Source organism: Microcaecilia unicolor, chromosome 6, assembly GCF_901765095.1.
Source record: "Microcaecilia unicolor chromosome 6, aMicUni1.1, whole genome shotgun sequence".
Lineage (NCBI taxonomy): Eukaryota > Metazoa > Chordata > Amphibia > Gymnophiona > Siphonopidae > Microcaecilia > Microcaecilia unicolor.
In genome coordinates, this window is record NC_044036.1 from 319723335 (window position 1) to 319745123 (window position 21789).

General features: G+C 44.4%; 1 protein-coding gene across 1 annotated transcript in view; it reads right to left on the reverse strand.

Annotated features, from left to right (window-relative positions):
* Nucleotides 1–21789, reverse strand: part of LOC115473398 (polycystin-1-like) — a 148785-nt gene that overhangs the window by 114193 nt on the left and 12803 nt on the right. Inside the window, exons 4-8 of the mRNA XM_030208333.1 lie at nucleotides 21422–21606; nucleotides 18097–18398; nucleotides 14025–14406; nucleotides 1665–1845; nucleotides 218–438 (exon numbers count right to left, since the gene is read on the reverse strand). Of these exons, the coding sequence (XP_030064193.1) occupies nucleotides 218–438; nucleotides 1665–1845; nucleotides 14025–14406; nucleotides 18097–18398; nucleotides 21422–21606 (1271 nt within the window). The remainder of the gene's footprint in view (nucleotides 1–217; nucleotides 439–1664; nucleotides 1846–14024; nucleotides 14407–18096; nucleotides 18399–21421; nucleotides 21607–21789) is intronic.

Consider the following 21789-nt stretch of genomic DNA (forward strand, 5'->3'; position numbering starts at 1 on the left):
CTCTGCCTTTGATCAATTGTATTTAAATTAGGCACTGTCTTTATCATAACCTACTCTGTAAGCCACATTGAGCCTGCCATGTGTGGGAAAGCACGGGGTTCAAATGTAATAAATAAATAAATAAATAAATACAGCTTGTGGCTTTTGAATTCTTGCCAGCAGAGACACCCTCATGTCCCACAAGGGAAGAATAATGCCCACTGATCTCAGTGCTGACCTCCAGCTCGCCTCTCGCAGATGAAAGCCAACTTCTCATTGCAGGGACTGCGCCTCCACATGCCTCTGAGGCTGATCTGCAGCTGGGCACAGTTGCCCTTCCCTTCTGGCCTCCCTGAGGCTCCCCAGTTCTGCCAAGAATCGAGGACGTTTCCATCCACCCACTGCCAAGTTCCAGAAGAGGAGAGATCGCTCAGCCCAATCCAAGCAAACCCCCCAGCACTGCAAAGGAAGGGGGAAAAAGCCAAATGAGAAATCTGAAATCTACAGGATGGTCTGAAGGATTGTGTTGCTATGTTAGTCCAATTCATTGTACAGATATAAAACATAACAACAAAAACAGGGTGATACCTTTTCATTGGACTAACTTGGTCATTCAAAGGAAGTCAGTATGTGCCATGAGCCACTTATTTATGGCATTCAGAGGGATCATCAACCACCATTCAGTGACAAGCAAGAACTACATTGCCCCCTTCTTATGTGAAATTCAAGAGATACACTGGAATAGTGTAATGCCTGGGTGTGGTACACTGGAAATTCAATACATTCTCTTCTCAAAGTACATAGAAGAAAGAGAATGGTATAAAAATAAAACTTAAATGACTGTATAGATGTTGATGTGTTGAGTGGGCTTAGATGGCAACTCTGGCTACGAGGAACTAAGACCAGTCCCAGGCAGCCTTCTATGATCTGTGTCCCATATATGGCAAGACAGATTAGGATGTGCTGGAGAGTGCTTCGATGGCAACTCAAGTAGTTGAAAAGTAAGGACAATACTGGGTGGACTTCTTCAGTCTGTGCCCAGCAACAAAGAACAGGATAGACTGGAGTGGGTTTTGATGGCAACTCCAGTAGTTGGGACATAAGGGGAAAGGGACTTGATATACTGCCTTTCTGTGTTTGTTTGTTTTTTTGCAACTACATTCAAAGTGGTTTATGTAGTATATACAGGTACTTATTTTGTACCTGGGGCAGTGGAGGGTTAAGTGACTTGCCCAGAGTCACAAGGAGCTGCAGTGGGAATCAAACCCAGTTCCCCAGGATCAAAGTCTGCTGCACTAGCCACTAGGCTACTCCTCCACTCTAAGGCCAGTATGCGGTGGATGTCTAGGGTCTATGTCCCAAAAATGGCAAAGAAAGATCAGGATCAAGTATATATATGGTTTAATCAAGAATTGATAATGAGAGTGACTGTTGGACAGTCTGGATGGACCGTTTAGGTCTTTATCTGCCATCATCTACTATGTTACTAAGAGATGCAATACTGCCACCTCATGGCCTGAAGGAGAAATGCGGTGCCTTCACAGATGGGTTTGAGAGTAGGTTGTTGTAGACTCTCTTCATGAAAGGTGTGTACGGTTTGTGCTACAGTTATACATGAGATGGAAGTAGTTAAAGACAATGCAATGTCCTGAAGAGCAGCACAAAGAGTTACCGCAAACACTCACCTGGAGAAAGCCTCCTGCAGGAATGTCTGCACATCCTGGGTTTTGACCACTGCCAGGTCGTCCCCCGAACTGCGCTGGCATACCTGCCTGGCATCCTGCCAGCTCTCCTTATTCTGACTGAGCCAATAGCAATTCAGGTTTCCCATATAGATCCGCCCTCCTCTAGGACAAGAGGATTTGTCTGTCAATAAAAAGAAATGTGTGTACTGAAAGGGAAGAGAAGACCAGGATCTCCCCTAACACTTGAAAACAAATCACGCAAGACTTGCACAGAGTAGAATTCTTGATGTGTCCTATTCAGGAGAATTCATGGCTCCTGGTTTGTGTTCTCTATCCTAACCCCAGGACTCTGATTCCTCTCATTTTGTCCTGTGATGTATGGCATAGCTGTGTATATGAGATTCATGACCTAATACTCCTCACCTCTCCTCCAATTTGCTACCATCCTCCCTCTCCCTTGTTCACTGATCATTCTGGGCTGTTGAGATCTCGAAAGAACTCTGGTGTTGGTCACAAGGGTAACTATAGTCTTTGCGGATTTTATTATTTTCCACCAGATCAATGCAACTATCCAAGATGGCCTTAGATATAAGCTTTCGAGTGCTAGGCACATAAAGCAGGGATCTACATGGTCTCAAATCATCTTCATCTTTTCTGGTCTAATTACAGATACCACCGTCTCCAGAAAATCCAGTTCGCTGAGAACTCAAAGCCCATCGTGTTGGTTGCAGCAGCACCAGAGAGCTAGGAAGTTCTAAAGATCTAGACTCAGGAGTCAAGATCTTCATAAAATTGGCCTAGATCAGGGGTTCTCAATCCAGTCCTTGAGTCAAGCCTAGTCAGTCAGATTTTCAGGATATCCACAATCAATGTGCATTATAGAATTGAGTAATTATAATAAAAAAAATTTAACAATGCTCCAAAAATCTTTTATTAGTATATGAATAAAATTAAAAATATAGAATCACATCACATACATTCTCCACTAACAGTTTTCCTCATATCAATAGAAAAAGACTTAGACTAAAAAATATGCCATTGTTCACGTCGATCTCTTATATAATATACAATAAATGTCCATGTTCTTACTTATCACTTTTTTCAAACATCATTTTCAAAAACTCTTGTCACAGGTCACAGTAATCTATTATTTATTTATTTGTTGCATTTGTATCCCACATTTTCCCACCTATTTGCAGGCTCAATGTGGCTTACCTTATGCCGTAATAGCGATCGCCATTTCCGGAGTGAGAAATACAAAGTGGTATTGCATTAAAGTTCGTAAGTGACAAGTGAGTTAATCAGTTAAGTAGAGAGAGAGTTCAAATCCGGAGTGTGAAATAAAGTGGAATTGCGTTAGAGTTCATTGGTGACAGTAGGTGAAGCAATCAAGTATAACAAGTTCGGTTATATCCAGGGTTTCGTTGTCTGGTATTTAGGATGGATCATTGCGGTATGCCTTTTTGAACAGGTTGGTTTTTAGTGATTTCCGGAAGTTTGTTAGATCGTGCATTGTTTTTATGGCGTTTGGTAGTGCATTCCATATTTGCGTGCTTATGTAGGAGAAGCTGGATGCATATGTTGATTTATATTTTAGTCATCTGCAACTGGGGTAGTGGAGATTCAGGAATGTGCGTGCTGACCTTTTAGTGTTTCTAGTTGGTAAGTCTATTAGGTCTGACATGTAGACCGGGGCCTCTTTCAACTTGTAACAATCACTTTTCTTTGAGCCTTAGTGGCCTAGTGGTTAGGGTGGTGGACTTTGGTCCTGAGGAACTGAGTTCAATTCCCACTTCAGACACAGGCAGCTCCTTGTGACTCTGGGCAAGTCACTTAACCCTCCATTGACCCATGTAAGCCGCATTGAGCCTGCCATGAGTGGGAAAGCGCAGGGTACAAATGTAACAAAAATAAAATAGATACTATTGGAGATTCTACATGGAATGTTGCTCCTATTGGAGATTCTACATGGAATGTTGCTATTCCACTAGCAACATTCCATGTAGAAGGCTGCGCAGGCTTCTGTTTCTGTGAGTCTGACGTCCTGCACGTACGTGCAGGACGTCAGACTCACAGAAGCAGAAGCCTGCACGGCCACATTGGTGATCTGCAAGGGCCGACTTCTACATGGAATGTTGTTAGTGGAATAACAACATTCCATGTAGATTCTCAAATAGTAGCAACAGTGGAGGAGTGGCCTAGTGGTTAGGGTGGTGGACTTTGGTCCTGGGGAACTGAGTTGGATTCCCACTTCAGGCACAGGCAGCTCCTTGTGACTCTGGGCAAGTCACTTAACCCTCCATTGCCCCATGTAAGCCGCATTGAGCCTGCCATGAGTGGGAAAGCGTGGGGTACAAAATGTAACAAAAAATAAAATACCCAAACCCAATGTCACTCAGCACAAGTCATACTGTCTCAATGGAACTTCCTTCCAAATTCCTGCGGGGGGGGGGGGGGGGGGGGGGGGATGACCAGTGTTTTACCAGGTTTGATATTAATGGTGTGCTTCTGCTCTGTTTGGGGTGACACAAAAACACCTCTATAGTGTTATGCTCTTAATGGAGTAGGCACAGACACCATGAGGTGAAAAACAACCAAGGTTTCAAAGAGAAAGTGCAGCAAATTAAAAAAAAACCTCCAAAAATGTGAGCTTCAGCAGTCAAGCCTTGTCCACACTACAGCTTTTGCATTTCAGTATTAACCTTTTTCTGCTGTGAACAGAGAGTGAAGATATAAAACCAACCAACAACCAAAACCTGTAAATCAACTGATTCATTGCACTTTTGGCTGAGACTCTGGGCCTCACATAGAGGTCTGGGGTCTTCTCGGGGTCTCCTAGTAACAGACGATGCTCTTGCTTTGGAAAGCTTGCGTCAGCCATAGATTCCAACTCCCTGGCAACCTTACACAAAGTTTATCTGTTACCGACCACCATCAATCCCATTAGCAACAGAACTCAATTGTGATTTTTTTTTTTCCTCAGCAATTGGCTTGATCCGTGCTTTTTCAAGCTGTTCTAGGTCCCTGAGGGAGGCTTTCACTCAGCTGAGGTTTCTACTAAGCTGATTTTTCAGTTTCATGTTTCCACCTGTTTCTGTCTAATCCCTTTATCACCCTTCAGCCTTCTCTTGTGTTTTTGCACCCCAGCGTAGGGCAGCACTGACTAGAGGCTTTGTTATTCCACTGAAATGTCTACACCCAATCCTATAATAGCAAACTCAACCTGACCATACCCTCAAGATAGTCCCCAGTGAAAGTATCTTAGGCTGTCACTCATCTTATTACATAAGTACATAAGTATGGCCATACTGGGACAGACCGAAGGTCCATCAAGCCCAGCATCCTGTTTCCAACAGTGGCCAATCCAGGTCACAAATACCTGGCAAGATCCCAAAACAGTACAATACATTTTATGCTGCTTATCCTAGAAATACACAGTAGATTTTCCCCATCCATTTTAATAATGGTCTATGGACTTTTCCTTAGGAAGCCATCCAAACCTTTTTTTTTAACTCTGCTAAGCTAACCGCTTTTACTACATTCTCTGGCAACGAATTCCAGAGTTTAATACACATTGACTGAAGAAATATTTTCTCAGATTTGTTTTAAATTTACTACTTTGTAGCTTTGTTGCGTGTCCCCTAGTCCTAGTATTTTTGGAAAGAGTAAACAAGCGATTCACGTCTACCTGTTCCACTCTACTCGTTATTTTACAGACCTCTATCATATCTCTCCTCAGCCGTCTTTTCTCCATACCCTGTTCTACACCCATAATATTATAACCAATGACCAAGGCAACACTTGAAAAACAAGAGAAGAGCCTGGAAAGAAAAAAGGAAGTATATAAATATGTGTGACCATCCTTCACATCCACAGCCCACAAGAAATTACAGAAGGGAAATTGTGGAACATGTATTCACAAGGATGAATAATGACCACTGAAAAGGGAGCTTTGGCAACTGTGATGCAGAGAGGCCTTTAATCTGCCCTAGAGGTCCACAGTCAGACAATCTTGGAATTTTACTTGTCCACCTGCAGAGGTCTTCACAGTAAGAGGGTCAGAGTTCAGCTCACAGCCCAAGCAGAGCAATGACCAGAAAGCTTGAGAAAGGGACATCTTCAGCTGGCGGAGCTTGGGATCCCCACCAGCCATAAGGGTGTCAGAATTTTCAGTGGGCCTGAGCTGAGACTGGGAGGGCCCAGGCCCACCCAGGCCCTCCTGTGGCTACGCCCCTGCGGCTGAGGGGTATGATAGAGGTCTATGAATCCTGAGTGGAGTAGAACAGGTAAATATTAATTGATTGTTTATTCTTTCAAAAAGTACAAAGACTAGTGGACACTCCGTGAAGTTACATGGTAATACTTTTAAAATGAATAGAAGAAAATATTTTTTAACTCAACAAAAAGTGAAGCTCTGGATCGAGTGGTCAGAGGATGTAGTAACAGCAGTTAGTATAGGTTTGGACAAGTTCCTGGAGGAAAAGTTTACAATCCGCTATTATGATAGACCTGGGAAGCCACTGCTTATCCCTAGTATCAGTGGCATGGAACTTTGCCACTCTTTGGGATTCTGCCAGGGACTTGCGACCTGGATTGGTCACTGTTGGAAGCAGGATACTGAGCTGAATGGACTATCGGTCTGACCCAGTATGGGAGGTCTTATGTTCTAGGTTCTTATGCATTCACTTCCTCACCTTAAATTTGACCGCTAACCTAGCTATCAACCTATTCAGGGTATTTTCCACTATAACAATTTAGCAATATCAAACATATGAGGGGGGGGAGGAGGCTCTGCTTAACAGATCCTATTTGTTTTAGATGCTGCACCGCGACCTTCCTGAAGGTCTTCCCATGACTATGACCTTCCTGATTCATTATCTCTCTCCGTACCTCAGACTGTAGTGTTGGGAGTATAACTGAAAAGTGGCATCTGTTTGTATTGCAGAATCATTTCCCCTGCGTACGCAATAAAGTTGCTTTTGGTCCAGGGCAACCTAAATTCACAACATGGAGACAGACATTTAAATTAAGATCCATGCATCCCGAACAACTAATTTCATCGCTTGCGGGATGGTGAAGAAAGATTCTGCTGCAGATGGACCATCTACCATTCTGCCCATGTCACCTCCTTCAGTCTCAATGGGACATGACACAATTCAAACACTGGACTCGTTGAACGCGGTGCCTTCAGCCAGCCAAACTATGGAACAACTTTTCTGTTTCACATCTCTAAGGCAGAATATGAATTTTTAAAAATGTCAACCTACATGCTAGGAAAGAGAAAATATCGTTCTTTTACAAAATATTCAAGCCTCGGTCCTAGTTTAATGCTTCTGACCTTCTAAAGTCCATTCACAAAACTCTAGACTTAACCCTAGGCCCCTTAATACAATGCACACATTTATTTTCAATTCCTTCTCTCTTTGGAAAATGCCCACCTACCAGCGGAGTCGGCTGTCAGAGCATCTATCAGCCAGTACAGGGAAAGGACGCTTAGGATCCAGCACATTGCCACATTGGATATGACTGGCCAGCAACCTAGTCAGCCAGCAGCCAAGCTGTGTACAGGTGAAGTCCATCCGTAGCCTTGCCTTCAGCCTCAGCGTCTTCTTTATCTCTGGCCAGAACTATCTCCTTCAAGAGAGGGCATAGATGCACCTGACACCATCCACCTGTTCCTGTCCTCCTTGGCTAAATAATTCACTCTTACTGGTAGTACCTTGGATGTCTCTTTATTAATCCTATCTACCTCCTCTTTCCTAAAAATCTCACTCCAGACATCGTAAGTTTGTGTTCAATCTCTCTTAGCTGGAACGAACTGCCCTGCGATGCGATAGTCCAGCTGCTTTTACAAGGCTTTGCTGAGCTCCAGCCACTAACACCCTCTCCCTCCCCACTTGGCCCAGAATCACCCTGGATACGACATTGCTTTTCCTTTATAAAGATCTCAATGTGGAAAGCTTTTCTGGTGCTGAGAAGAGATTGCAGCCTTAAATCAGATCTGGTCTCCTGTTACAAAGTAGGTCTCCGTTTCTGATTCTACCTGTCAGTTTCAATCATTAAACAAAGAGTAAACATTAGCCACCAGGTCACCAGAGGCTGGACCAGTCACTCCCAATGCATTCTGGTATTTATAGTTCAGCGTTCCCTATATTTAATATGAGAACTATCAATGCTAATGAGTTTTGAGGTCAAAACCAAGACTAAACAAAATGATCGATGAGTGTTGAGGTTGATTGGCCTCATCCTTGCCCCATCGCAATGGTGATTAACCCCCATGCTGCCCCCAGCTTCAAGGGCATTATTTCCAAACTCTCTCTACTCCAGTCCAACTGGTTACTGTCGTTATTCCCTGGCTGTGATTATTAGCAACTGCCCCCTGGTACCTCTACTTATTTCCATTCCCCAGTGTCATTCCAGTGCACCCCCAATTCCCACTATTTTTCAGTTTCCTAAGGGGACTCTACCTCAGCTTCAGGGGTTCTCGACCCAGTCCTCGGGACACACTAATCCAGTCAGGTTTTCAAGATATCCACAATAAATATGCATGAGACAGATTTGCATTCAATGGAAGTAGTGCAAACAAATTTATCTCATGCATATTTATCGTGGGTATCCTAAAAACTTGACTGGATAGGTATATCCCGAGGACTGGGTTGAGAACCTCTGCTCTAATGCCTCATTCTCTAGGACCATAGCCCACACTATGTTTATCAATGTCTTTATTGAAGTTACCAAGTAGCAATGAAGCTTCTTAGTAAATCTTTTAAAAAATCAGAGAAAATATTTCCTCTCTCAACATGTAATTAAACTTTGGAATTCATTGCCAGAGAATGCGGTAAAAGCATTTAGCTTAGAAGGGTTTAAAAGAGGTTTGGATAATTTCCAAAAAGAAAAGTCCATAAGCCATTATTAAGATGAACTTAGGAAAATCCACTGCTTACTTCAAGGAGGCAATGTCCTTCTGTAGATTAGGAATTGGTTATTGGACAGAAAACAGGGTAGGATGAAATAGCCAGTTTTCTCAATGGAGAAGGGTGAATAGTGGAGTGCCACAGGAGTCTGTACTGGGATCAGTTATTTAACTTATTTATAAATGATTTACAAATCGGAACGATGAGTGAGGTGATTACATTTGCAGATGACACAAAACTATGCAAAGTTGTCAAAACGCATGCGGATTGTGAAAAATTGCAGGAAGACCTTAAGAAACTGGAAAACTGGACATTCAAATGGCAGATGAAGTTTAATGTGGACAAATGCTAAGTGATGCACATTGAGAAGAATAAGTCGAACCATAGTTAGCTGATGCTAGGTTCCACCTTAGGAGCCAGCACTCAAGAAAAACATCTAGGTGTCATTGTAAACAATATGCTGAAATTTTCTGCCCGGTGTGCAGCAGAGGCCAAAAAAACAAACAGGATGCTAGAAATTATTAGGAAAGGGATACAAAATAAGACCAAGAATATTATATTATATTGGAGTGGAGGAGTGGCCTAGTGGTTAGGGTGGTGGACTTTGGTCCTGAGGAACTGAGTTCAATTCCCACTTCAGGCACAGGCAGCTTCTTGTGACTCTGGGCAAGTCACTTAACCCTCCATTGCCCCATGTAAGCCGCATTGAGCCTTTGAGCCTGCCATGAGTGGGAAAGCGCAGGGTACAAATGTAACAAAAATAAAATAGATACTATTGGAGATTCTACATGGAATGTTGCTATTCCACTAGCAACATTCCATGTAGAAGGCTGCGCAGGCTTCTGTTTCTGTGAGTCTGACGTATGTGCAGGACGTTAGATTCACAGAAGCAGAAGCCTGTGCGGCCACATTGGTGATCTGCAAGGGCCGACTTCTACATGGAATGTTGCTAGTGGAATAGCAACATTCCATGTAGAATCTCAAATAGCAGCAACAGTGGAGGAGTGGCCTAGTGGTTAGGGTGGTGGACTTTGGTCCTGGGGAACTGAGTTTGATTCCCACTTCAGGCACAGGCAGCTCCTTGTGACTCTGGGCAAGTCACTTAACCCTCCATTGCCCCATGTAATCCGCATTGAGCCTGCCATGAGTTGGAAAGCGTGGGGTACAAATGTAACAAAAATAACTAACGCCTCTGTATCACTCCATGGTGCGGCCTCACCTTGAGTATTGCGTTCAGTTCTGGTCACCATATCTCAAAAAAGATATAGCTGAATTAGAAGAAGTTTAAAGAAGAGCGACCAAAATGATAAAGGGAATGGAACTCCTCTCATATGAAGACAGGCTAAAGAGCTTAGGGCTTCTCGGCTTGGAAAAGAGACTGCTGAGGGGGGATATAATTGAGGTCTATAAAATCCTGAGTAGTTGAAAACAGGTAAAAGTGAGTCAATTTTTCAATCCTTCAAAAAGTTCAACGACCAGGGGACACTCAATGAAATTACATTGAAATACTTTGAAAACAAATAGGAGGAAATATTTTTTCACTCAAAGAATAGTTACGCTCTGGAATTCATTGCCAGAGGATGTAGTAACAGTGGTTAGCATATCTGTGTTTAAAAAAGGTTTGGACAAGTTCCTAGAGGAAAAGTCCATAGTCTGTTATTGAGATGGACATGGGGGAAGCCACTGCTTGCCCTGGGATCAGGGCCGGTTTTAGATATGGTGGGGCCCAGGGCAGAAATTAAGGGGAGCCCCTGATATCCCCTCCCCCAATCTCCCCACCTGCATAGCTACTATGTGGTTCATGCATCTCTTCCCCCACCACAGTCTGTCTCCTTCTGTTCCCTTCATATTGTGGTCTTTAAATGTTTCATTTCCCTTCTCAGAGGGACCCCGGAATGGCAACCATCCTCACAAGCTGCCTGTCCCAAAGCTTTCCCTCTCTTCCGTGATCTGCCCGGGCACAAACAAGAAATTGCACCGGGAGGGCGGATTGTGGCAGAGAGGGAATGCTTCAGGGCAGCCGTAGGCAGCTTGAGAGAATGGCTGTCATGCCGGGGCCCCTCTGAGAAGGGAAATAAATTTTTAAAGAACATCAGGAAGGGAGGAGGAGACGGATCTTGGTAATGAGAAGAGAAAGAGATGCCTGTACCGTGGGGCCCCTTGGAGCTGTGGGGCCCAGGGCAGCTGCCCCCCCCCCCCCCCCATGCTGGCCCTGCTCGGGATTGGTAGCATGGAATGTTGCTACTAATTGGGTTTCTGGATTATTAATCTGACCCAGTATAGCTATTCTTAAATTCGTATGATAAACAGCATAAAATCTGTTTTACTCTTTTGGGATCTTGCCAGGTACTTGTGACCTGGATTGACCACTGTTGGAAACAGGATAACGGGCTTTGTGGACCTTAAATCTGTCCCAGTTTGGCAACACTTATGTCCGTATTACCTCTTCCTCCCCTCAAAAAAAACAAAAGTAAAAGTATATCAGACTCCTTGTTGCCTTTGTTCTCAGTCATTGATTCTAATATTCCCCCTCTCTTTAGAGTTACTAATTTTGAGATTCTCTTCCTTGTATGTACAGCTATAAACACTTAGTCCATCACCTGCTCCAATGCTTATTTACACTGTCACTGCACTGTATTGCTTGGTTCCCCCTAGCCCCAAGGTTATGCAGTAACAACTACCCAACTCCAGAGGTAATATAAGGGTATCTGGAGGCTCATTTTAGAGCAGACAGCCTAACTTGTGCAACAAAAAAGCACATATGTTACTCCAAATATAAAGTACAAAGTAAGCACACACTTTCCCTTTTTAAAATACCCCATGGGAAATATATGCGCACATTCCCCAGCTAATTTTGCATGCATATGCCTATTATTTATGTATGTATGACACTTTTACCCTACATTAGCCCAAGAGTGACTCAGGTTCAATATGGCTTACATAACAAACAATTAAATGAATGATACATGTTAAAAATTATATGAACAGATTATAAAGTACAATAAATAATGATATAAGATTGGCTTTGTAAAACAAATATAACGTATGGGCTGAATTAACCTGGATGCAACTGGATAGAGAAGAAGATTAAATCATAATTACGTTTGTAAACAAAGAAGTGAAGAGGTACAATTAGGGCTACATAGGATTAGGGAGGAAAGAAGACGTGAAATTAATTGTATGACTGGATCATGTTCAAATAGAATTCTTTGTTTCCTGAAAGGCTAAATTGTAAAAAATTTAGTTTTCAGTAGGTTTCTGAAGGAAAGGTAATCATCTGTGCATTTAATTGTTTTTGGTAAAGAATTCCAAATTTTAGTACCTTAATATGAGAAACTGGCATTGTGAATTGTTTTATAGATTACATTCCTACAAATAGGAAAATGCAGAATGAGATATTCTCTGGATAATGATACGGTATTACATGGAGGTAATTCAATGAGATTGTTCGTATTTGATGGAGCAGAACCATATAGAATTTGATGAATAAAAACACAAAACTTGAAAGATATTCTATATTTTATTGGTAACCGGTGTAGGTTATATAGAAGAGGAGTTGATTTGGTGAGGCAAGGTGAGCTACATATGAGGCGTGCAACAAGTATTTTGAGCAGTTTGTAATTTTTTGATAAGGCCGCTTTTAATTCCTGCATAAATGAAGTTGCAGTAGTCAAATTTTGTTAGTACTAGGGATTGAACCAAAGTACGAAAGACTGATTTAGTGAAAAAAGGTCTTAATCTCTTTAGTTTCCAAAGTGAATTAAAGACCCTTGAGACTATCTTAGAAACTTGACTTTCAAGGATAAGGAATTGATCAATAGTGATTCCTAATATTTTCATTGATGAGTCAAGGGGATAAGTGATATTTTCTAATGTAAAATTTGTAAGATTTATAGGATGGTGAGGGTTAGTTGCTATTAGAAACTTGTTTTTTTTCAGTATTGAGTTTTAATTTAAAATTAGATGCCCAAAATTCCATTAATTTGAAGCCTAATTTGATTGAGTTTGTTATTTCATATAATTCTTTAGAGAATGGGATATAAATGGTGACATCATTGGCATAAATGACTGATGAAAGACCATTTATTTCTAGTAAATTACCTAGGCGGATCATCATGATATTGAACAGGATGGGGGACAGAGGAGAACCTTGAGGTACTCCACAATCAGGAGACCATGTTGAAGAAATTGCACCTGATTGTTTGACTTGATATGACCTGGACTTTAGAAATCCAGAGAACCATTTCAGGACAGCACCACAGATTTCATAATGGTCGAGGATATTTAGAATAATATTATGGTCAACAGTGTCAAAGGCACTAGACATATCAAACTGAAGTACAGGTATTACTATTTTGTTGCCAATACTCAGTTCTCTTCTGAAGTTGGCTAAGAAGGTAGTAAGAACAGTTTCAGTACTGTAAGAGGGTCCAAAACTAGACTGTGAGCTGTGCAAGATGGAATGGAGTTAGAGATATTCAATTAGTTGTTGCATGACAAGTCCTTCCATACCTTTAACCAATAGAGGAATTGAGTCCACTGGCCTATAATTGGAGATTATACTTAAGCTTGCTTGGGTATTCTTTGGTATGGGAGTCAAGATAATGTTGCCATTTTGAGAGGGGAACAGTCCCTGAGATAGCATCAGAGTAAGATTTGAGCATAAATAACGAATGAATAGATTAGGAGCTGATCTGAGTAGGTAACTGGGGCATGTGTCGAGTAAGCATTGTGATTTTGCATATTTGAGTAGGGTGTGACTGACCTGATCAATAGTATTTAGGTGAAAAGTGGACCAAAATCTGTCTGCATGAGAACAAGATGGTAATTGATCCTGAAAATTGAGGAAGCAGTCAATTGATGTAAAAGAGTTGTTTAGCTGTAGTCTGATTTTAGCTATTTTCTGTTTGAAATATGTCACCAGTTGGTCTACTGTTCGTTTGCAGTTGATACAGGCTGAATGTTCAATAGACTATTTACTAAGGAGTAGAGTTTCCTTGGATTGACTTTTGTGTTACCTATGACCTTGGACTAGTAGGAAGCTTTTGCTTTGGTAATCATGTTTTTGTATATTTTAGGAGCTTTTTCCAATTAATCCATTGTTCAGTGGATTTCTTTTAGGCCCAAATTCTTTCTTGTTTCCTGTGATTACATTTCATTTGTAGAAGATCTTTGTTAAACCATGGGGGACAATTTTTTAAGACGAGATTTGTTTGTGCTAGGTGCAAGTATCCATTTTACAAATTATATGTAAAAATGCAAACTCCACCCAAACCCTGCTCTCAAAGATGCCTTCAAACAGGTTAGATAAACTTATGCAGATACAATTATATGTGAATAGGTTTAGGTACTTATACCCCAGGCAATTAACTGTGTCAAAATGCTGCTTATGCCACAGAAATTACTATTCAAATTGCCAGCCAAACGTCTAGCCGTAAATTCCTACCTAGAGTTTCTTGTCTGCCTGGTGTTTTCATCTTCCAAAGAACGGTGAGGTCTGTGCCCATCTGGGTCTGGATCCAAATATCAATGCTGTGTCCAGTTTCTACCACACGGGGGCACTCCAGCTGTACCCATCCTAGGGGCACAGATACTGTAAGGGTTAAAGTGCGGAGCAGCAGCTTTACTCCCACCTGTGCCCAGAGGGACACAGTGTATATGCCAGGGATGCTGTACTTGTGCTGAGCTCGTGCAATACTTGTGTTCAGCAGCTCTGCTCCATCCCCGAAGTCCCACTGCAGCTGGGTGACAGACAGTGAGGTCTCAGCTGTGAATTCAATCAGCTGGTGGAGACTGTAATACTCCTGGGCATAAAACAAGAGGCTTGCCTATAGAAGAGAGATATAAAACCATATTTTTGTCCATTGTAAACTAGCATTAATATTATTCATTGCCTGATCTATGTTTATTTTATAGAGATGTACTGACTGATTTTGTATTTTTCTATGTTGTATACATTGATTTATTTTATTTTATCATTTTTGTAACATTTGGCTTCTTGCAATATACTCCAATATTTTTTATGGAAACATATTAAATAAATAAAAAAAACTAGTAAAGAAAAACAACAAATCTACAAAAATAAAGGGAAAAGATTAACAATAACAAAGAAAAACAACTCTATATAAGGTGATACTTTTCTTTAGAATAAAAATATATTTCTGGACTAACTGTTAAGGTTAACTACTTTCCTTGAGTCTGAAACAAATGCTCAAAAATGACATTTCCAGAAAATATAACTAAATCTGCAAAGTAGCCCAGTGTTAGGGAAAGGTGTAGGAGAGGAAGGTTGATGGTGAGCAGAAAGGGAAAGGGGAAATGGGACTTGATATACCGCCTTTCTGAGTTTTGTTTTTGCAACTACATTCAAAGCGGTTTACATATATTCAGGTACTTATTTTGTACCTGGGGCAGTGGAGGGTTAAGTGACTTGCCCAGAGTCACAAGGAGCTGCAGTTGGAATTGAACTCAGTTCCCCAGGATCAAAGACCACTGCACTAACCACTAGGCTACTCCTCAACTCATTCCACCAATAAGAGCCAACCTCATCAGTGATGTCACAATGGCTTGATTGCCCAATACAGTTCCCCAGGATCAAAGTCCACTGCACTAACCACTAGGCTACTCCTCCACTCATTCCACCAATAAGAGCCAACCTCATCAGTGATGTCACAATGGCTTGATTGCCCGATACTTGGCTCACTTCTGATATTGTGATGTCATAGGGGAAAGGGGAAATGGGACTTGATATACCGCCTTTCTGAGTTTTGTTTTTGCAACTACATTCAAAGCGGTTTACCTATATTCAGGTACTTATTTTGTACCTGGGGCAGTGGAGGGTTAAGTGACTTGCCCAGAGTCACAAGGAGCTGCAGTTGGAATTGAACTCAGTTCCCCAGGATCAAAGACCACTGCACTAACCACTAGGCTACTCCTCAACTCATTCCACCAATAAGAGCCAACCTCATCAGTGATGTCACAATGGCTTGATTGCCTGATACTTGGCTCACTTCTGATATTGTGATGTCATAGGGGAAAGGGGAAATGGGACTTAATATACCGCCTTTCTGAGTTTTGTTTTTGAAACTACATTCAAAGCGGTTTACATATATTCAGGTACTTATTTTGTACCAGGGGCAATGGAGGGTTAAGTGACTTGCCCAGAGTCACAAGGAGCTGCAGTGGGAATCAAACTCAGTTACCCCAGGATCAAGGTCCACTGCACTAACCACTAGGCTACTCCTCAACTCATTCCACCAATAAGAGCCAACCTCATCAGTGATGTCACAATGGCTTGATTGCCTGATACTTGGCTCACTTCTGATATTGTGATGTCATAGGGGAAAGGGGAAATGGGACTTGATATATCGCCTTTCTGTGGTTTTTGCAACTACATTCAAAGCGGTTTACATAGAATATTCAGGTACTTATTTGTACCAGGAGTTGACAAAAGTAATTCCGCAGGTTCAATTTCCTTCCTTTCTCTGGGTCAGACTTCATGGCTGTGATAAAGAAAGCATTACTTCTCTATAACAAGTGTTCTCTGGGTACACGCAAGTGTGTGACATCATCTGACAGTGTCATCAGATGGCATCACCCATTTGTGTGGCTGATTACATCCTGCTTGCCAGTGGAGAAACTATGGGCCAGTCCTGGATTTGTTGGCCATATATCCATCTCCGGTATGGTATTTGCAAACATCACTACAGAAAGTAGGACTTGGACAAAACATCTTTCTTCAAAAGTAGATCTCATCACATTTCTGCAACACTGATTTCTGCCAGTGGCGTAGCCACGGGTGGGCCTGGGTGGGCCAGGGCCTGCCCACCCAACAGTAGAACACATTTAGTGGTAGCTGTTGGAGATCCCAAGCTCTACCAGCTGAAGGCTTCCCCCTGATGGTAAGAAAAATGCTAGTCTCCACGTTACTGGCACCTACACATGCTCAGTTTTCAGTGCATGCCTGCTGCAGACTACCAAGGTGGAAAGAAGCATTGTCTCACCAGCTGAGATAATTTTTGGTTGGGGGGGGTGGAGGGAGAACACTTAGTGCCCACCCAGTTCTTGCCTAGGCCCACCCAAAATCTATTTTCTGGCTACGCCCCTGATTTTCTGCACTCCATTTTCTCTCTCCTAAATTCAGCTGACTGACCTAACACAGCCGTGTTTCAGCACAATGCCTGTGTCAGGGGTTGTTAGCTTGTCTGAGAGCAGATAATACAACAAGAAAAGCTTTATTGATAAACTTTCTGAATCAAATTCCAATGCAGCCCTCACAATGAGACAATTATTTGGCTACTAGAGAAAGTTTACAGCAAGGGAAGTCGTCTCTGCTTTGTGGTGCCCTCATTACATCATACTGACAATATGAGCATCGTATCTACGTTATTTAAATGTTTTAATATATGCCTATTATGGTGTTTAACTTGTATTGTGCTGACATTGTGTTTATCATATCTGTAATATGAATGTTCCTCCATGCTGCCTCTTCTAGTGCATCATTTGTACTCTGCCGACATTTATCATATTTCTTTTATATGAATGTTGTACTGTGTGGTTTCAGTGTGCACATTTCTAACAGCGTATTGTGTTATTCCTACGATGTATCATTAGGATTCAGTATGCCTGTCTCCATCTTTACCTCATTGATTATATCAAACATATAAACGGCAAGTGACCGTACTCACTTGCAAATGCGCAGTAGAGACTTCCCTCTCTGTCCCGCCCCCGCGTCAATACGTGATGACGGGGGCGGGACAGAGAGGGAAGTCTCTACTGGCATGCTGCAGATGTCAGAACCGCTCCCCCTCCCCCCCTCCCCCGGAGTCGCCGCCGCCCCTCCATCTGGCCTGAGCACTGTGAACTTACATCAGCACGCAGCAGCAGGCACATCAGCAAAGCTGCCGTCGGGCTTCCTTCTCTGCCTTTGTCCCGCCCTCGCCGACGTTACGTCACACGAGGGCGGGACACAGGCAGAGAAGGAAGCCCGCCCTGACGGCAGCTTTGCTGATGTGCCTGCTGCTGCGTGCTGATGTAAGTTTACAGTGCTGCTCGGGCCAGGTGGAGGGGCGGCGGCGGCAACTCTGGGGGAGAAGGGGCAGGGCGGCGCCGACCTCGGGAGGGGACTCGGAAACCCCCATTCCAAAAGTAGCCCGTTTTCACGGGCTCAACGGCTAGTTTATGCATATACAGTATTTGGTAGGACTGCACATTAAACACGTTTTAACACGATTAACACTTTAACATTGTGTTAGTAATTTTAACGCATTAATTGTATCGAGCTGCCTGTTCCTTGCTCCACTACCTCTCTCTCTCTCTCTCTTCCCCCCGGGTGCTCATGTAGCTTTTCTCTCCTGCCACCCCATCTTCTCCAGCAACTCATTCTCCCTTCCCCTCCCCCTGGGGGCCCTCTGAACTTGTCTGTTCAAACAGAAGGGAAAGGGAAGGGAAGAGATGGAAATGAGACAGATATAATTCATCTCTTCCCTCCACAATTAGGACTGAAAATCCAGAATTACCTGAACTGGGTAGACTGCATGGATGATGGTTTTGTTGCACACACTGGTCTGCACAGCATTAGAGCACACGGCAGCGCAGGCAGTCTCTTTCACAGGCGGCTCCGGAAGCACGACTGTCTTCCTAGTGAGTGATCCACACAGGCAGCGGTCCTCAGAGTCCTGGGCGTAATGCGAAAAGTCTTTCTGGAAACAGAGGGTGTGGCAAGAGCTTCGTGTGTGTAAAGTGGGGGTGAGGTAGGAGTAGTAAAGTACTGCGTCTTTTATCCTTTCTGGGTCCGCCACACATGAGATGAATTCATCAGCTGAGAGGAAACAGAGATCCAGTTGAGTCTGGAGTTGGGTCAGTCCTTCAAACCCTGTACAGAGCTGTCCTCAGGTAATTTTGGACCCAGTTTCAAACCACTGCACAAGTAGGACCAGGAGCATAGCCAGACCTCGCGGAGGGAGGAGGCAAGAGCCTGAGGTGGGGGGAGCACATTTTCATCTGCCACCTCACCCCCCCCCCACCCTGCCGCTCCCCACCTACTGCCACAGCAAATACCTTGACTGGTGGGGGTCCCCAACCCCTGCCAGCTGAAGCATTGTCCAGCGCTGGTCTCCGGTGCTGCCCATGTTGCCTGCCCTGCTCCGTCTTCCCCTCATGTAAGGCACGCTCCTTTTAGTGAAACCGAGCATGCTCAATTTCACTAAAAAGAGCATGCAAAACATTAGGGGAAGACAGAGCAGGGCAGGCAACGTGGCGGTGCCGGAGACCGTGGCGGGCCCAGAGAAATTTTGGGGGGGCCCAGGCCTCCGTGGCCCCACCTAGCTAAGCCACTGAGTAGGACTCTTTGCAGGTTGCCAGAGCTATTCTTGGATGAATCAAAAAGATGTGTGTTGCATGTGAGAGTTGAGACCTTCTTTGCAGAAGCGGAGCCAGGTTGAAGGCGCGGGGGGAGCGAAAGTGGCGCGAGAGCGGACTTTCGCCGGTGCCACAACACACTGAGAAAAAAATAGGCGCCAGCAGAACTCCGTTTGGGGGAGCGGCCGCTCCCCTGGCGCCCCCCCCCCAGCTACACCACTGCTTCTTTGGAAGCACTGTTCAAGGATGACGAATGCAAGCATTTGCCGTGAGAGAATGTTGTGGTAGAAGACCTGCCAATTGCACAGGGCATTTCTTCAGATGTGCTCTACGAAACTCATATACAACCAGTGGCGAATTTATTCAATGTGCGTGTGTTGCGTATGCATCCCCTATTAAACCCGCCACCCCCTGCCTGCCTGTGGCCTGCGCCGTGACTTTCTTTCCGAACCTTCCCGCCCTTTCCGATGCAACTTCCTGTTTTGTGAAGGGCAGGATGATTCAAAGACAAAGTCCTGGTGCAGACCATAGGCAGCCCATGAGTGCCGTTGCCACTGCCCGGGCAAAGACTGGACCAGAGCTGATTTTAAGGTACCGAGCGGAATGGGGCGCAGTTCGGGGAGGCATGGGAGATGCACCCCCTGTTACAAATTCCTGGCCACGCCACTGTTTACAACACCATGTTTGTTGAATTTTCACCATGGCCCAAGCCTCACAGCCTGCAAAGAATCCACTATTGTGGGAAAACACTAAAATGTTGCATATTTCACAGGGTCAGCCAAGCCGCTAAAAAGATTATTTTATAACAGGTCTACTAGGTAGAGAGGCTAAGTAGCTGTCTGCTGTATATTGGGCCTATTTTTATAAATACACTAGGAAAAAATGCCCGTTTCTGAGCGCAATGAAACGGGCGCTAGCAAGGGGCCCCCTCCCTCCGTCCCTCCGAGCTACTTGCCTTGTTGGGGGTTGGTTGGCGTCAGGGTTGCCAGGTGGAAAATTTTTTTCCCACCCAAACCAGCCTAAATCCAGCCCAAAACCCGCCCAAACTCAAACCCCGCCCCTGACACCCCATCCCCGCGTAATCACCCCGCCCCCGCCGTCATCAACCCCGCCCCCGCCGTCATCAACCCCGCCCCCGCCATCATCGGCCCCGCCTCCCCCGTCTTCGGCCCCGCCTCCCCCGTCATTGGCCCCGCCCAAAACGTCATTGACCCCGCCCCCCACGGCTGAAAAAACGCCCAAAAAACCGCCCAAAAGACCAAAAAGCAGCCCAAAAAACTGCAACCCGCCGCAGGCAAAAATTTCCCGTGGCGGGTCACGGAAAACCGCCCAATTGGCAGGTAAAACCGCCCACCTGGCAACACTGGTTGGCGTTCGCCTCGCGTTTTGGCCCTCCGAGTGTTATAGCTCCGCCCTCGACGTCATGACGTTTTGACGCGAGGGCGGTGCAGACCCTCCCTCCGTCCCGTTTGCGTTGTTCGGGGTTCGCGTTCGCCTCGCGTTTCGGCCCTCCGAGTGTTATAGCTCCGCCCTCGACGTCATGACGTTTTGACGCGAGGGCGGTGCAGACACTCCAGGGCACACCGGATATCTCGGGTGCCTCAACTTCCGTGGAGGCTTCGGGGTTGCCTTTTATATAGAGAGATAGGGGTCCTTTTTTCTGCCAGGTATTTGTGACTGCCTTGGCCACTTCTGGAAACAGGATACTGGGCTAGATGGACAATGGTCTGACCCAGTATGGCTATTCTTTAGGTTCTCAATGGAAAAAAAAGAATGATGCTGGGGGGCCTCTTCTGAATACTGCACCCTTCTTCCTATCACCCAGCAATGATTGAACCCCAGTAGTCAATGAATGGTGCAGCAACTTAATTGTGGTGTTACTGAGCCGGCGTTGTGTTGCTGAAAAAAGCACCCCAAACACAACAAGTGTCATCTCAGTGTCTGCATCTGATGATTCAGCGTTTGCACCTGTTACAGAAAGACTGAACATGACAGCAGATAACGTTGGTACTGTTTATCCAATATGTCTATTATGTCATGTCAGGTGAAACTTATGTTCTGCCCATGCTACTCTACACTTTCATTGAGCAAAACTAATTACATACTGCAAACTAGATTAATTGGAAAGTGGAGGTGTTTTCTGCTGCCTCTGTACAGGGTAGAGGCGGATTGACAGCGATCTGGGCCCTCAGGCAATAAGGGTCATCATGGGCCCCTAACCACCAATCAAAAGTGGTTAAATTAGGCGGAGGCTAGAGGAGATTGAGCCCCCCACCCCCTACTGCTGAGCACTCTCGGGCACTGCCCCATTGTTCCAATGATCTGTCCGCCCCTGGTACAGGGTGTTGCTTTATCAAGCTTGCACTGCTAACCCTGTGTAGGAAAAAATGGGCTCAGCTCAGCTATGGGAGGAGTCCTGTGCTCTTAGGACGATTCTTTCTCAGGAATTTCTATCCAGCAAGGAAAACGTCACATTACTCTTACCACAGGGCTGATCTGTGAAATCAGCCTTCAGAAATTCGATCCTGGAATCGTGGACACCATTAGCCCTCAGTGGCCGGATACAATGTAGGAATTCCTGGTCTTTCACAATGGCTCCTCGCTCTCTGATCCAGCCCAAGAGCCAGCGCACAGAGCAGTCACACACAAGGTTATTGAATCCCAGTTTACTAAGGATAGAGAGGAGAAAGCAAAATGTCAGACACACCCGCAGTTCATGGGATCCACAGAAAGAAACTGACAAAAGTGGAAAGAGGCTGGGGGTTATTAAGGGAAACCCAGTAGAGACTGGGCTAAGTACAAAGAGGAAAGAGATAAAAAGCAGGGCCGGTCTTAGCAACTGTGGGGCCCTG